We start from the raw sequence: 15,638 nt of genomic DNA, 5'->3' as shown, positions 1-15,638 counted from the left end.
ACCGTTCAATTTGAATCGATTTTAGCATTATTTATTTTTTGTGTGTTCTATTAAGCATGTATTGTCTCATTTTAGTGAAGATCTGATGAATATTGTCGGAGATAAAGGACATAACTCTTCACAGATAACATTACTGGAATAGCTCATAGGCTTATTTTTATCCCGGAAAAGCCAACAGCTCCTACAGGATAGCATCGCTATTTTTTTCGCATTTGTCTTTCAAAATCCGCGCAACGGAGTTTTAGATTGACGTGTTTTTTTTAGATAGGTATAGTTGAAATATATTATTATCAAGCTTTTGAGTTTGTTTGGTTGAACGCACTAATCTCAGAAAATGCTGTTTCAATTTCTTTTTTTTTTGATTGGTTGTATCAATTAAGGCTATACAACATCACGCTACGACCAATGGCTACCATCATTAATGAAAAGAAATATCCTTAAGTTGCAAAAACTGCAAGAAATATCCTTTTTGAGAGCGTGTGAACATACGACTACTTTTTGAAGTTGATTCATTCGCGGACGAAGTCGCGCGGGTCCGTTATTTTTATAATAAATGTACACTAAACTGTACAAACTGGTGCAAACAATTGGACGAAAGTCGCGTACATAACCTTGGGTTGTCCTTCCCGACTTCAGCTCTTCAAGCGCGAGCGGGAAGAGGGCCGCTCATCTCGACTCTTGCACACTGGCTTTGTAACCGCTCGCCCAAGGAGGTCGACTTGAAATACTCGGAAGCTCCCACCTGCATACAAATAAAACGTTGAGATTTTTTTGTCCTTTCTATTCCTTGTAGAATAAAACCAAGAACAGAAGAGTCTTTCGGACGCAAGCCACATCCCAAACGACTGTGCACACTTAAAAGTCGCTGCTTATGCACGTGTCTGATACTTTCTTATCAGTTAAATGTTCCCAATATTTAATAAATCAATTACAAAACAAAGAGTTTATAAATACTTTTCAACAGAGTTTTCAGGACATCGTAATTAGTTCACCTATCAATATTGTACAAGACAATTTTACCTTCGAAAAATGCTCAAGACATATAGCGAAGAATTGTTACTAAAATAAAAATTAGTTGTTCTTGCAGAAGTAGACTAAATAACTTAAAGGGATTACTTTAAGTTATTTAGTCTACGTCTGCACTAAAGGCAGCTCCGAACGGGAGGGTTTGCCGGTAATCACCACGCTGTTCAGTTGTGGTTTTAATTTGGTGCTTCCGAATTCAATCTCTGGCAGCGAACATTTGGGAATATATAATTACATAGTTTTTTGTGGTCTGGTCTGATTATGGCTAGTTATCGTCCTACCGACAATGACTTACTGCTAAGCGATTTAACGTTCCAGTACGATGACGCGTACAATATGGGTTTAATATAACTGCGATACTCATAGTTTAACTCGTAACCATCTTGGAGTGCATATCACTTACCAGCAGGTGAGATTGCAGTCAAATACAAAATACAAAAGAGACGAAACGGTATAAAATGTAAATATTACCTTAACTTTTTAAAATGAAAGTTTTGAAATTATTGTACTTATTTACTTACTTTATTCTATAATAATCCAATCTTGAACGCGTCCTTAAAATATGGTTAGTTTCCGTTTACAAAATAATTGACCTTCTTACACTTAGAATTGCAAAAATGGGATCATATGATTGGTTATTTATTTACGGACATGTGTCAAAGTAAATGCCGACCAATAGCAGACAAGAGTAACGGTCACTGTCACACGCGTCAAATTAAAATTGTGCGACGTTTGCGTTTGACAGCACAGAAATTGAGGTGTGTGATTTGTGTTCAACTATCGCTTTTTTGTGATAAAATAGACATACTTCCACTGGAATAAATCTTCGAAGTGCGCAAAAAGGGATTGCTAGATAAGTAACATAAGTGTAACAACTCCACCGTCCTTTTAAACAACGAAAACTCTGTACGTATTTCGGTCAAAACGTGAATTCGGGCGTCGACCGGTCCACCCCAGTCCCCACCTCGCAACCGCTGTCACTTCGCCGCGCCGAGTGCTCGTGGATCGTCAGTCGCGTTGAACCTTCATTTTGTGTATGTCGTGCTGTCTCGGTGCACGATTCAACCCGGTGTTCCATCGACGTGTGTGTGTCGGTCTAGCGACCGTTTAATGTGGTATACAGTGCCGGTGTTAGGTTATCGCCAGGGTCGCGCGTGATCTGGCGCGATGGTGGACATGGATAGGAACGACCCGGAGCTCCGGTACCTGTCGGTGGATCGGAACAGTTTCAACGACCCGGCAACGCAAGCAGAGTGGACTCGCAAGCGATTAGTATGGGTGCCGCACGGTACCCAGGGTTTTGTCGCTGCTGGTATCAAAGGCGAGCAAGGAGACGAGGTGGAAGTCGAGATCGCGGAGTCCGGGAAGCGGATGCTGGTCGCCATAGATGACATCCAGAAAATGAACCCACCTAAGTATGACAAAGTGGAAGACATGGCAGCGCTGACTTGTCTGAATGAAGCCTCCGTTCTGCACAACATCAAGGACAGATATTATTCTGGACTTATCTATGTAAGTATTAACAAAATTCTGATACGACTTCTTAGTGTAGTTTTAAAAAGCTTGCTTGCTGTAGCTTACACAAGTTTGCTGTTACTGTTCTAATAACATTTATGGTGAAGCTGGTACTGTTCCAAGTCTGGGGTCCTCCTGAGTTTGATTTCTTTTGGAGAGTTATAATTTTAAAATTTGTTCACCTTCACCAATACCTAGTTAACCTTACTGGCAAATGGATTCAGTGTTACTGGCCAATACAGTCAGGGAATCTACAGAATTAAAAAAATTACTATGCACTATATTGGCATGCCCTATGCTATCCCTGATCCCTGTTAATCAACAGACTTTTGTCATAAGTTTTATCTTAATTGGATTGGTTTTGTCTAAATACTAGACACATTTAACAAAGCTCTCAAATCTATTAATACATTAAAATTCCTTTATCGTTATCACCCCTTAATCCTTAAATAATTACTTAGATAGTTAACAAAAAAAAAACAAATGAACTTCTTTCTTATCTACTGCCAGTAAAATTAACATTACATCTTAATCTCAAGCAAACACAGCTTAATCACTAAACTGTTCTTCCATTTACTAAAAGCTATTTACTTTTTAATTATCAAACCTTTACAAGTACTTGATGAAGGTTTCATTCTATTTGAAGCTACGATGAATCATGCTTTGACTGTAAGGTTATGTATAAAAACATTTTGGGAATAACTATCTACTGTATGTTACCATAAAAAATATTTCCACCGTATATATTATGTACAAACATAGAATGCTACTCTGCAAAGTAGGGCTAGAATGGACTCCACAAGAGAGTTATCTCTAACTAGTATCTTGTCTATCTATAAAAAAATATGAGTAAAAATCTTGTGGACCACCCTTCCCAGCCCTACAGAAAAAAAGACTTATAACCAAAAAAAATGCAGACAAAATCTCTAGTTCTCTTCTTTTATCAATACATGCTACAGTTTGTTCTACATATTATATTTATACACGTAGATCACATGTGACAATACATAATTATAAGGAAATTAAATCATTATATAATAGCTAAATTTAGTAACTATATTTAATATTCTATTTCCTAGGTGAATAAGCTACAAACAACCACTTCTGTAAATAACTTTTGATTTATTCATTTAACCCTGTGCAACATAGTTGACAATGAACTGATTTGTGCTAGCTGCAGTATCAACCCATTTTGATTAATCCAATTTGTAGAATTTTGTATCAAATTAAGGCAATTTGGTTGCAAATATTTAACTGTACTTTCTATTCAGAAAATAACATCATGATTTTACCCAATGTCAAAAAACGTTTAGGTTGTCTGGCATAGCTCTGACAATCTAAATTGGTTGTCTTTGATAATTAAGCTATGCTGGGCCAAGTTACTCACTAGTTATTTAACGTGGGATAACAGTTAAAGCAAGCCCTTAACTCCACATTTGAAGAAAGGACAGGCTAAGTATCCAATAAAGAAAAGGTGCCTCATATTGTTTTTTTATTATTTTTAATTCACTATTACATATATTTAACCATTAATTCACTATTACATCCTGCCATCCAAATTCAAAATTTACCTCGAGGCTAGTTTATAAACACTTTTGCAACCTCCAATTTTTATATCTCACCCTTCTGTGAGAAAGCCCTGTGACCAGTAAGGGGCTGTAGCTTGAATTTTGGCAATAAAACACTAGTTATTATTACTATATATTTTTTTTTATTTAGCTATGTCTGCTATTAGTATATTAGTTCTTCGAGGTAAGGCAAGTTCAAATTCAAAATTCATTTATTTCAAGTAGGCCTAATTAATAAGCACTTTTGAAACGTCAAGTCAGTCTGTTTGTAGTGACTCTACCACCGGTTCGGAAGGCAGATTCCACTGAGAAGAGCCGGCAAGAAACTCAGCAGATTGCTCTTGTCCAACATCATTTGAAAGTTTAACAATCTTTATAATTTTTCTGTTTTGTGAGAGATGAGAGCGGAGTGACCTGCTTCCAAGCAGCCTTGTCGTTAAGGAATTCATCAATCTTGTAGTAACCATGATTTGTTAAATGTGTTTTAATATATTGTTTGTTTAAACTTAGGTAAACGTAGATCTAATATTACCTTCGGTATTATGTTATAAAAGCATATACCCTGTACAATTACCCAAGTACAATTAAAGAAGGCTAGTAGTTATAACTACCTAATTACTTAGCTACTACTTAAGTGTACAGTGCTCACTGTAACAAAAGCTCTTTCTCTTGTATATACAATACAGTGTTTTGTAGATAAGTCTAATATGTTATCACTAGTTGAGTCACACTGCATACCTACGTTTATTGTTAGTTAGATAATTTTGATAGTGTTTTCCCTACTTAGCTCTCTAGGCCTATCTTTTATGTTCTATTTTTAAATTTTGAATAATTTAAAATTTCAGTGTAATAGAGTGTATTGCAAAAAACCAGAATGAATACCATTAACAGTCATCAACTGTTGAACATAGGCCACAGGTTCACAGTTTGCCACTACATATGGTGCCCACCTTTTTACCTGCCCTCTTTAGGTTGTCTGTGCAGCAGGCTCAAGGTGGACCTACACTGAGCTTACTGGTTTGCAGTCCTAATTTAGAATGCACCTGCCTCCAACATCTATTGGTCCTACGGTAGCCATAACCTGTCCACCAACAATTGCCAATCTTTTAGCTATCTGTAACTTTTTATTTATTGTGACTTTCTGTCCCTAACAGATTTCAATGTAGTCCAATCCTTAGCAAGTTCACCACTTGAATTTGTGGTCAACTGGCAGTAGTTTTAAACAAATCATAAGATTGCAAAATCACCAAGTCCAATAAATCTACAATTTTAATCCTGGAGCATTGTATTAGGTTAAGATGAGAAAAAAAGTATTTTTGATAACAACAGACAGCTAATCCAATGAGGATGATGCATTTGCGTTTGTTTATTATTTAAAAAAAAAGTAATCTGTAGCTCCTGCTATTCACATTTAGTTAGTAGGAGGGAGACATTTGTTTTAACTTTTTTTACACACTATTGAAAAGTCCAATCTGCTTGCTTATTATTTACTAAAAAGCTAATTCTACCAAGGAGGAGCTAGTCAGAAACTCTTGTTAAAATAGCTTTAATTTAATGTTCAAAAGTTATATTTCATGAAAGATGACAGTGGGAGTGGGTTACCTCCAGATAGCTCCTTAAAGTTCTCAGTTTGTTAGACAAAGATTTTACCTTAGTAATCATCAGGTCATAAAAGAATTGAGCACTTAACTCCATAAATGAGTATTGTACCTTTTGCAGATGATAGTATTTTTTAACAATAACTTAATTTGTCAAGAAATGTGACCGAATCTTTCAACTCCCAAAGGCTCGCCATGATTTTCCTAATGAATGGTAATGGGTCACATTTATTCGGCGCCTTCCCGTTCGCGGTGTGCCATTAATCAGCGCAGAGCGATGAAGTGTAAAATCCGTTCATTTGAATGACAAAAAGTAGTTAACCATTCATTTGCGATCGGCAGTCGAATGAGAACGATTAAGAATCTAATTAAATAAAAAATTGGTAGGTACAGAATAATACCAAACAATTGCCATGTTGATCTAGTGATTAGCATAATCGAATAATCGACTACGGATGTGGAGGTCTAATTCAGGGTGGTTCCCCAAAACCTCAATAGTTAAGTATTTGTCCACCCGTGCACGGCTAGCATAACAAGAGACGTTTTCTCCATGTGGAAAAGACACACACAGTTCTCTCACAGTTTTGTCCAGTCTCCGAGCATAGGCGCACTGGTGGAAATTATATCAAAGTAATATCAAAGGGAGGTAAACTTCTCCCTACTGCTGTACTTTGTCATAGATAGGAATATTTTTTTTGTCTCTATATGCTAGCAGTACTCTTTAAAGAGTACGTGATAACAATCTTTAATGTCCACCAACCAACATTCGGGCCGGATGGTATTTCTCCTCCAAACCGCAATCTCTGATGAGAGAGGAGGCCTACGCCGTCTCCACCAACTAAGATATTATTGCGGGCTTAATATCCGAAAAAAAGTAGTTGAGGCTAAAGCCTCAATAAAAAGACGCAGCCCTGGGGCATATTTGTAGTAAAAGAAAGAAACAACCGCAAAAAAAAATACCTGTCTAAATTCAAACCTGCCTGTGGATTTTCCCGATTTTCTTTGTCTGGTAGTTCCACGTTCTGACAACTGCCGAGTCATCACAAGTTCAACGAACAACCCGCCGACATTGTTATGATTTAGTGGAGCCTTTATTGACTTGTAGCATTAAGTAGTCGATGAAAATTGCATTCGAGTTCAGTACTTCCAAATGAATACGATGATGTCACGGTCTCTTGTATACCAATTAGCGCTGCAGGTTTTAAAGGTGCGGCCTTTATATTTTTTCAATGTATTATTAGTTGAAGAATATGAATTAATTAATTTTTCTCTGTATGTTTATAGAGAGATAAATATATGTATTATCCTTTTTTCACGCAGTAACAGAGAACTAGATTGAAACGTTTTATTCCATAGAGTTGCAGGTTTGACTACTATGCAACTCTATGGAATAAAACGATTATAATTATTTATAATTGAAGACACATCCGTGAGATAGATCTAAAGCACGTCCTGTAACATGCCGCTCTGTGTCCATCAATTTGAGCCGTAGGTGTTAAGCCTCAAATACCTGAAATTAAACCGGCAACCACACTCTTTAGACCGGCACAATGCATTGCAACAATGCCGCTTGGCGGCAGAAATAAACATAACGATAGTATTGGATAGAAGCCGGCGTTTCTTAGCGGAAATCCATGATATATTATGTAAATTAAGCTTAATTTGCATTTTAGTTTGAATCAAAAACTAAAAAATTAAAATTTTCGATCCCACTTCTGATCTCGTTCGTCTCCTGAAATTTGGCCATTTCTTTGTAATAATTTTTCAGTAAATCTTAATTCTTTAACTTAACAAAGGTTTCTTTCCGAAACAGACTAGTTCTGGAAGCCAAGATCAACTCGGGGTCGTTGGGCGATTAGAGTTTTGCAAATTATCACCACTTTTTAAGGCTGCGCTACCCTGAAATTTCTTCATATACTATGTCTTCCTCTACTTCGTACGTACTTACCATTCGCATGTACCATTTCTGAACCATTCCGGTCAGAATAGGTACGTGGACGAAGTAGGACGTTAAACATCACTTATTTCAAACTTGAACTAAGGCTGTCAGTCTGGCTAATTTTAAAATCATTAGGCTCTCAATACAACCTTGCAACCCTCAGTGGAATCCACACCTATAACTTTTTCTAGTACGCTTAATACTCCTGTGATTTTGTTTAAGATGGACTGCAATCTAATCTGGCGGTAATTGATGATGCAGTCTACTATGGAAAAGGGTTAACCAGTTTGTGCTATTGACGTCCCACTGCTGGGCACAGGTCTCATCTCTAATAGGAGAGTCGATTTTAGAGCTTAGACAACCCGCGCTGCTCCAATAAGGGTTGGTGGGTTTATACCGGTAGGCGGTCTGTTGTTAGTTACATCGTACTGAAACGCTAAATCAGGAGTTTTAAGAAGAAATGATTTTTAGCTGCGCACGCACACTTGTAGAAGCTACAGCCCAGCGTACCCTTAATCTTGCTATATACCACTGCGAAGTGCAGCTATTTATTCATATTGTTCCTCTATTTATTACACATTAAAACGTGATTTACGAGTCGCAGTCGCCATGTCGGACACCCGCGTAATTTTAACCTCCACTAACAGCATTGCGTAAACACGCGGCTCATTCAACTTTTCAGGGACAAACCTAATTTACGTGGGTATAGTTATCTCTCTGATGCTAATTTCGTCTACTTTTGTTGAAGCACCCACAAAAACACTTCCCGATAGTTTTGAAGCCCCGAAACTATTAAAAAAAGTAAAACCCCTGGTAGTTACAAGTTACACAAGCTTCGTCTATCGTAGTGTTCGATAATTTTTAGTTATATTTAATGAAAATCTGTTCAGCTGTTTGGGAATAATCAGCTCTTTTTTCCGCTGACGAAATAGATGTTTAAAACATTTATCCGTAATTTTGTGAAGAATAGTTTGGTTACTTATTGATATTATATTCATATAAGCATTACATCTGTCAGATGTAATTTTCGTTTTTGGTCCATAACATTTGTTGAGTGAGAATCAAAAGAATAGAACATTTGATTTATTCGTAGATGAAAGATGGATCTTCAATTTCAACAAAACACTTGTAAACTCAATATATAGGTAGATAGTTTTTAACCTATAAGAGTATAAAAGTACGTTATACCTAATTGTATACCTATAACGTAACAATTGTTTTTATATCCTACCTGTTTAGTAAAGATGGATTCTAATTGGTAGGATTATGATTGGTTGAGTTTAACCCAAGTAATTCTTCTTCGAATATGACAATGAATGACTAAACAAAGTTGACGGTAAGTACCAGGGCGGCAGAACGCCTGTGGAGGTTAAACGCGGCGCATATATTCGCGTGGGCTGTACCCCGCGCCCCGCTGCCGGGGTCGACGACCGCCGCGGCCGATTCGGCCGACGGAGCGCCTCACCTTGACATTCATCTCGAGAGTCGAGCACGCTTTGACCAAACGCTTGAATTAACCCGTACGAATACTCTAACTCCTAACATCAGCTACTTAAAGCTCAAACCTAGTCGGCGAAAGTTCAGAGTTCAAACTCGAAGATGCCGAGTGTCAAGTAGTTGCGAGTGTCAAGTACTAAGAGATCTCGGCTTCTAGCCCTAAACGAAATGTAGGCACAATAAACGTGATAATCGTATAGTATAATTTATAGTTTAAGTCTGCTTATACAAGACTGAGGGGAAAAGTTGGAAAGGGCGTACTAAGCCGATGGGTTTTTAGAATTTGTACTAGGCATGATTATGTAAAACAGTTACATACAAACAATAAAATACGCAGTGACAACCATACGATCAGCTGTTTACATTCAAGGCCACGGAATATTATCGCAACGGGAATAAAGATTATAGTCGTAGAAACAATAATTCACATACACCTCTATACTCGTACAAATAAACGAGATATGTGTATATTTGTTTCTTTGGTACCTCGACTCAACCGATCGTCATAAAATTTTGCATACACGTATCCTGTACAGATTCGGACATAGAATAAAAAAAAAACTGTTCCCGAGGGATAAAATTCAAAATTCATTTATTTCAAGTAGGCACTTTTGAAACGTCAGGTAAGTTTCTTTGTAGTGAATCTACCACCTCGTTCGGAAGGCAGGCTACCGAGAGGAAGGCGACAAGAAACTGAAGAGTTGCTCTTTTTCAAATTCAACTGATGAACTGAACTTTACATTTTCATTTTAACATACATTTTTCTATTTTACAGAGACAAAATATAAACATTTTCAAAAGGGTAACTCAAATTGATTGACAAAATCTTCTAAATAACCGCGGGTTATAATTTATACGTCATATGTTCAATATTGATATAAAAACTATTGCAAACCAAAAGAGTGGATTTTTTTTTAAAAAATATATTCTCGAAACCCCTATGTTATGTAGCACATCGCCACGGGCTCACACTTTTGGCATTGTTTAAAATGACTCATCGCGGTTCATGGTAAACACACCACATGATAGCTTTAAGGAAAATGATGACATATTTCGACTCTCAAATGCCTACCATAAGTTCTAAAACATTACCTATACATACAAAGCATAATGAAAACAACTAGAACCGATTTAAAAATTTTAAAAACATACATATGTATTTTGTAGTTAGATTGTATAGTACGAGTGTAAACACTCGTATATATAAAAACTACTGAATGTTGTCTGTCAATCAGTGAGCAAAAAGCTTTTGATACTTAGAAGCTTGCTAAACAATGTATTCAATACACATTGTGATAGTTTTGCGATATTTATGGGCTTCACAGACAGATAAATATTGCAATGACTATGCTACATAATGTGTTTGTCACACTTCGAGTAACACCACCTTTCTAATGTCAGAGCGTGAAAAACACTGCGTAACTATTGAATATATTTCCTTCAGGGCGACGAAATCTAAAAACTTGCTAGCAAACCCGGAACGCCCTAGTATGAGGGGCCTGTTAAATCATTCTGTGGAGGCACTTTGAAGGCAGATTGAATTTGTTATCGGAGCCGTTACTCCTACAAAATTTGTGTTAAAAAATTAAAGCATAAAAAAGTAGACTTAACTTGTCAGAGTGACAATTGGCATAGACAAAGTTTATGGAAGCTTTGACATTAATATACACCCTGATGATAGAGTTGCAAACAATTTGCAAGAAGCTAAACTGGTTGATGATAAAACGGCTTAGAACGGAACTATTCCGACATTATGTCACATTTATTTGTAAGGCCCTAAATGTCCTAAAACCACCTCAATATGCGTTGTGTCATTTTCGTTTAACTACTTCTAGTTATATACGAAGTAAGAGAATTTTGCAGTATTTTAGTGCAACAATGATATTCAACGAAACATTTTTGCAGTTAATACCCCCATTATAAACTAATCAGCATATCATAAACAGCTCGCGATCCGTTGGCCGTTTAAAATAGCTCTGTGAGTGCGGCAACTATCAGTACTTGAGTGCAGTCGATTGTGACGTCACACCACCTCGAGATTCCGCGATAAGCGATGGTCATGCCGATAACCCTGGCATTTGAGATGTGAGAGATTACATTTACGCATATTTCAAAGCCTCTTTTTTTCTCTTTGATGCGGTGCATAGATGCCTCGTAAGCAATAATTAGGTATTAAACCAATTTTTTGTTTTGTGCCAATTGCGCGTTTGGTTTTATTCGTAAGATACACATAAAATTCCGGAGCCTTTTTATATTTTTGAAGTGATATTGAGTACCTCGAAAGCAATTTATAAAAGGGTAAAACTAGCCTGTTATCATTCGAAGTATAAAGGGCTAGTTACGTTTTAACCGGCTTTGATTGATAAGGTTTTAAAAATATTTGTGAATGTAAATAATTTAGTGACTTGTGAAATTTGATATAAAAATATTGGTCTCGAACAAAGGGCAGATACTGCAAGATGAAAATCACTCTTTAGAGTCATCACCAAAATATTAAGTTATGGAATTTATATTAAATTTAGTCAAAACCATAAAACATGTGATTCCAAAGGCGATTTTGAGAAATAAAATACAACACTTATCCGATATCCCAGGGCATTCTGTCCTACGTCATTCTCAACATTGGTCGGTTGGGCACTGTTTCTTATTTGAATTTTTCGATGGTACAAAACTTGTGCAAAGTATGCAAAGGCAAAATAAAAGCAAAAACTTTAGAGAACTTATTTCTGTTTTTACAATAAGCAACTTCGTAAACTACAGCCGTAGTAATTCGCGGGTATTTTTAATGCAGAAATCGACGGGAGAGTAACTAGGACTAAGATCGAGTAAGTGGCTTGTTGAGCTTAAGTGTAAGACAATTTTTGGGAGCCGGCTCGACGGACCAGAAATTTGCCAAACAGTAGGTGCTGGTGAATAACGCACAGCGGATTAGTTGAAACCTTCAGTTCTAGTAATCTATTTAGTCAGCTGAACGTTTAAGTCTCACTTAAAATACATTCATATTAGAAATGCTTTATTTCAAGGCAGTAGTCTCAATTTCAATGGATATAGCCCTCATTCAATTCCTATAAGAACATTGGACTGCTTGAACCACACGACTCATATTGTGGTAATATATTTACAGTATTATGATCCTAAAGACGTAGGGATTAAGTATGTAAATTGTATACGATTTTTCGTTGACAGCAACGGAGCGAGCATCTCGATAAGTGGTAAGTTTTAGGGTTGCCAGAAGAATCCTCAACTCCGGAAGTGTGAGATCAAATAAAAAAAAAATATGCACTTATGAAGCGTTCATGCATAATATATGTTTACATAATTGTGTAATGGTGATAACTTCGTTCGACAACTTAAAGAAGAGCATACAAAAAACTTAGCCGAGTAATTGTTTTTTGATATCACCACCTCACAGTCAATTAATATTTAGCTATGAAGTTAGAGCAACACACCCAAGCTTTTTTATCGTTTAAGTAATCCTTAATATTATAATAGATATTTCGAAGGTTGTCTGTCGACGTTTATATTTTCGATTGTTTTCCTGTGGAACCCTTTAGTAAAAGGGCTTGGCTACGATATTGCTTCCGGTAGATTTTCGAGATAAATTGTCGAGATATTGAACTTCCCTCACAATAGCGTCAGATTGTAAATTAATCTTTGCTTCGTGCAGTCGTCGGGAATCGAATGGATAATTTGAACCAGTCAATTTAGAACAGTATGATTCCTAAATTGTAGGGATTCGTCATAATAACAGGAGAATTCTTTAGGTAGGGAGTTGGTCCGTTGTCGGAGAGCACTTTAAGCATTCGGTCGCGGTTATTATTAGAAACATAAGATATTAATAGTTTAAGCCTATATAGGAGCATCATTTTTGGTCTATGCTTTAAGATTATCTCTCCGATGAAATCAAGAATGCCTGTGCGCAGGCAACGCTAAAACGCTAGGCGGCAAGGTTTTGCTGGTAGACTGTAAACTAGCCACGGCGGCAGCCTCCCAAAATGGACCAGAGTAAATTCAGTACAAAATACTGCATTGAACCCGGGACTTTACGCTTCTAAGGAATCGCAGTGCTCACAACTTTAGTAGGGAGGTTGGCAAATAATTAATATATATATATATATATAATTAATAGATAAATACCGGCAGAGCCCTATAAAGCAGCGTGGTGAATCTAAACTTCAAATCCATCTCTCTCTCTCTCTCTCTCTCTCTCTCTCTCTCTCTCTCTCTTATAAGAGTAAACACATGTGCCCTGCTCTCTTAAAAGAGGATGATTATGATGATTAATGCTGCGTGAAACTGTAAATAGTCGTGACTTGGGGGCCATGCTTAGAAATTCATTTGGCAGCGCTGCGCCAATAAGGTTGTTAAAACCAGGCAGCCTGCCAGCCCTAGGAATCCCCTGCTGTCTAGCCCTCCTGCCACCCCTCCCGCGGGGGGAAGCCAGGGCGCAGACGGGGTCAAATGAAAGTTTCAGGCGTGGATAGATTGTTTGTATTAACGGATACGTCTGACGTATGGGTTCAGCAGCGAGGGGAAATCGCGGCTTCCTCTTAAAGGTGCACTTGAGAAATTGTTTTGCTACTACCCTCCCCTATGCGTATTGCTTAGTTTTTCAGTTTGAACTGAATTAGTGGGGAATTCAGTGTTAGTACTTCAGAGCGCGTCGATGTTTATAATATAGCCAATGTTTCATTCAGTTGTAGTTGATAAGAGTAAAGAATTTTATCTTAACTGTAGATTACTAGATTTAAGATACAAAACTAGATAATCTAGATAGTTCGTTTGCAAGTTTATCACATGAAAATTGACACACTAATAAAAACACAGTTAAAAAAACCGCATCGAAATCGAACCAGTAAATTTCTGAAGAAAAATAGTAATAGTAAAATAGTAGGCTTCTTTGAAGGCAGTGCCTCTTTCAAAAGTTCAAAATTCATTGAGTTCAAATTCATTGATTCCATCCATTGAGCTACGATGACATAGACAGACGGCCAAATCGATGTGACTTATTACTTTTTAACTCTTTCTTTGAATCGGGGTGGAAACAAAGCTTCCATCAAAACAAGTAAATTCGAACGAAACCTCAATCATACAAATCTGTTTAAGCATTTAGATGTTATGCCGGTATAATAAACTATAATACATACAAACATTTATATTAAAATGAAACCTGAAAACATGAAACTCTTTTTTTAGCTGGTTGCGGACATATATATATATATATATATATATATATATATATATATATATATATAATATTTATATAAATATTGCGAAACAAGAGTAGCTTGAGTTTTGGGTACTTATATAACTGATTAATATTTATGAATAATACATAAATACTTATAATATATACATGTTTTTCAGTGTCTGGGCACTGAAAAACATTAATGTTATCGCACAAATAAAATCCAGTAGTGGGAATCACTGCCCACTGCGCTAATCGGACGTCAAAAATCATCATCATCGTAATCATTATCAACCATAAGGGCCCACTAAAGTGCATGGAACTCGTTTTAGGATGAAAAAAATGCGGATCGGTAAACCTTACTCGCCTTTGAGAACATTAAGGAGATCTCTCAGGCACGTAGGTTTCCTGGCATTTTTTTTTTCTAACTGGTTCAGCAAGCGATATTTAATTGTTTCAAAACACTTATAACCGCGAAAAATTAAAGATGCACCCTGCACGGGTAGCATGGGCAGGAGACTATTATCTCCCCGGGGAAAGGATAAAAATGCATCTTCTCCCACAGCTAGATCAACTCTCAGAGCATTAACGCACAAGTGGAAATAATATCCAATTAATATATATGTAATAAAAAACGGGGGAAAACTTTTCCTAAATCCATGTTCCCGTGCTTTAGCATGTGGACACGTTAATTATATCCCCTATAAGGGGATATAATTTTGGTTTCCTGGCCGTGCTAGCCCTACTGGGGATCGAACTCTGTCCCCGCCTAAAGAAAGTCTTAGATCTAACCAAGGCTATCACCACTTTTTTAGGTAATAAAGTCGAAAGGGTGAAATTCAGTTAATGTTGATCAGAGGGTAAGCATCATCGTAGCGCAAGGGCATCCTAAGGATAAGCATTGTAGGAGTTATAAAAAACCTACCCTTAAGTTTTATAACTGGTACTGGACATTTTCATCATTTTATATCATTCGCATACCCTGGCGTGCATACCATATATGCACGCCAGTGATGTTAAGGGGTTTTTTTAATTTTAAATTCGATAGCATGTCGCACTTTAAATAGGTAATTTTACGAACTTCCAAGTCCAGTAAGAAACCAATTTGTCTGGGTACCCCTTTCTCGGTATTCGCTCTCCGCAGCGTCCCTTTTTATCTGCAGTGCAGTGGCCCGCAGCAAGGTGATCCAATGCGTCAAAACCTCTCCGCTAGTTTTATACAATGGATAGATGGAAAGATATTAGATAGAACGTAGATTTAGACAATGTTTAAAAACACATTTAATACATCGAGGTTACTATACTAT

At 36.9% G+C, this 15,638-nt stretch overlaps 1 protein-coding gene across 2 annotated transcripts in view; it reads left to right on the top strand.

Annotated features, from left to right (window-relative positions):
• Positions 1-1,766: 1,766 nt before the first annotated feature.
• LOC120629233 (myosin heavy chain, non-muscle) overlaps positions 1,767-15,638 on the top strand; it is a 103,804-nt gene continuing 89,932 nt past the window's right edge. For both annotated transcript variants that reach the window (XM_039898102.1, XM_039898103.1), the window contains exon 1: positions 1,767-2,538. In XM_039898102.1, the coding sequence (XP_039754036.1) occupies positions 2,194-2,538 (345 nt within the window). In that variant the 5' untranslated portion in view covers positions 1,767-2,193. The remainder of the gene's footprint in view (positions 2,539-15,638) is intronic.

The sequence above is a fragment of the Pararge aegeria genome, chromosome 14, assembly GCF_905163445.1.
Source record: "Pararge aegeria chromosome 14, ilParAegt1.1, whole genome shotgun sequence".
Lineage (NCBI taxonomy): Eukaryota > Metazoa > Arthropoda > Insecta > Lepidoptera > Nymphalidae > Pararge > Pararge aegeria.
The sequence above is the reverse complement of the archived record's forward strand: the minus strand, read 5'-3'. Positions and strand labels throughout refer to the sequence as shown.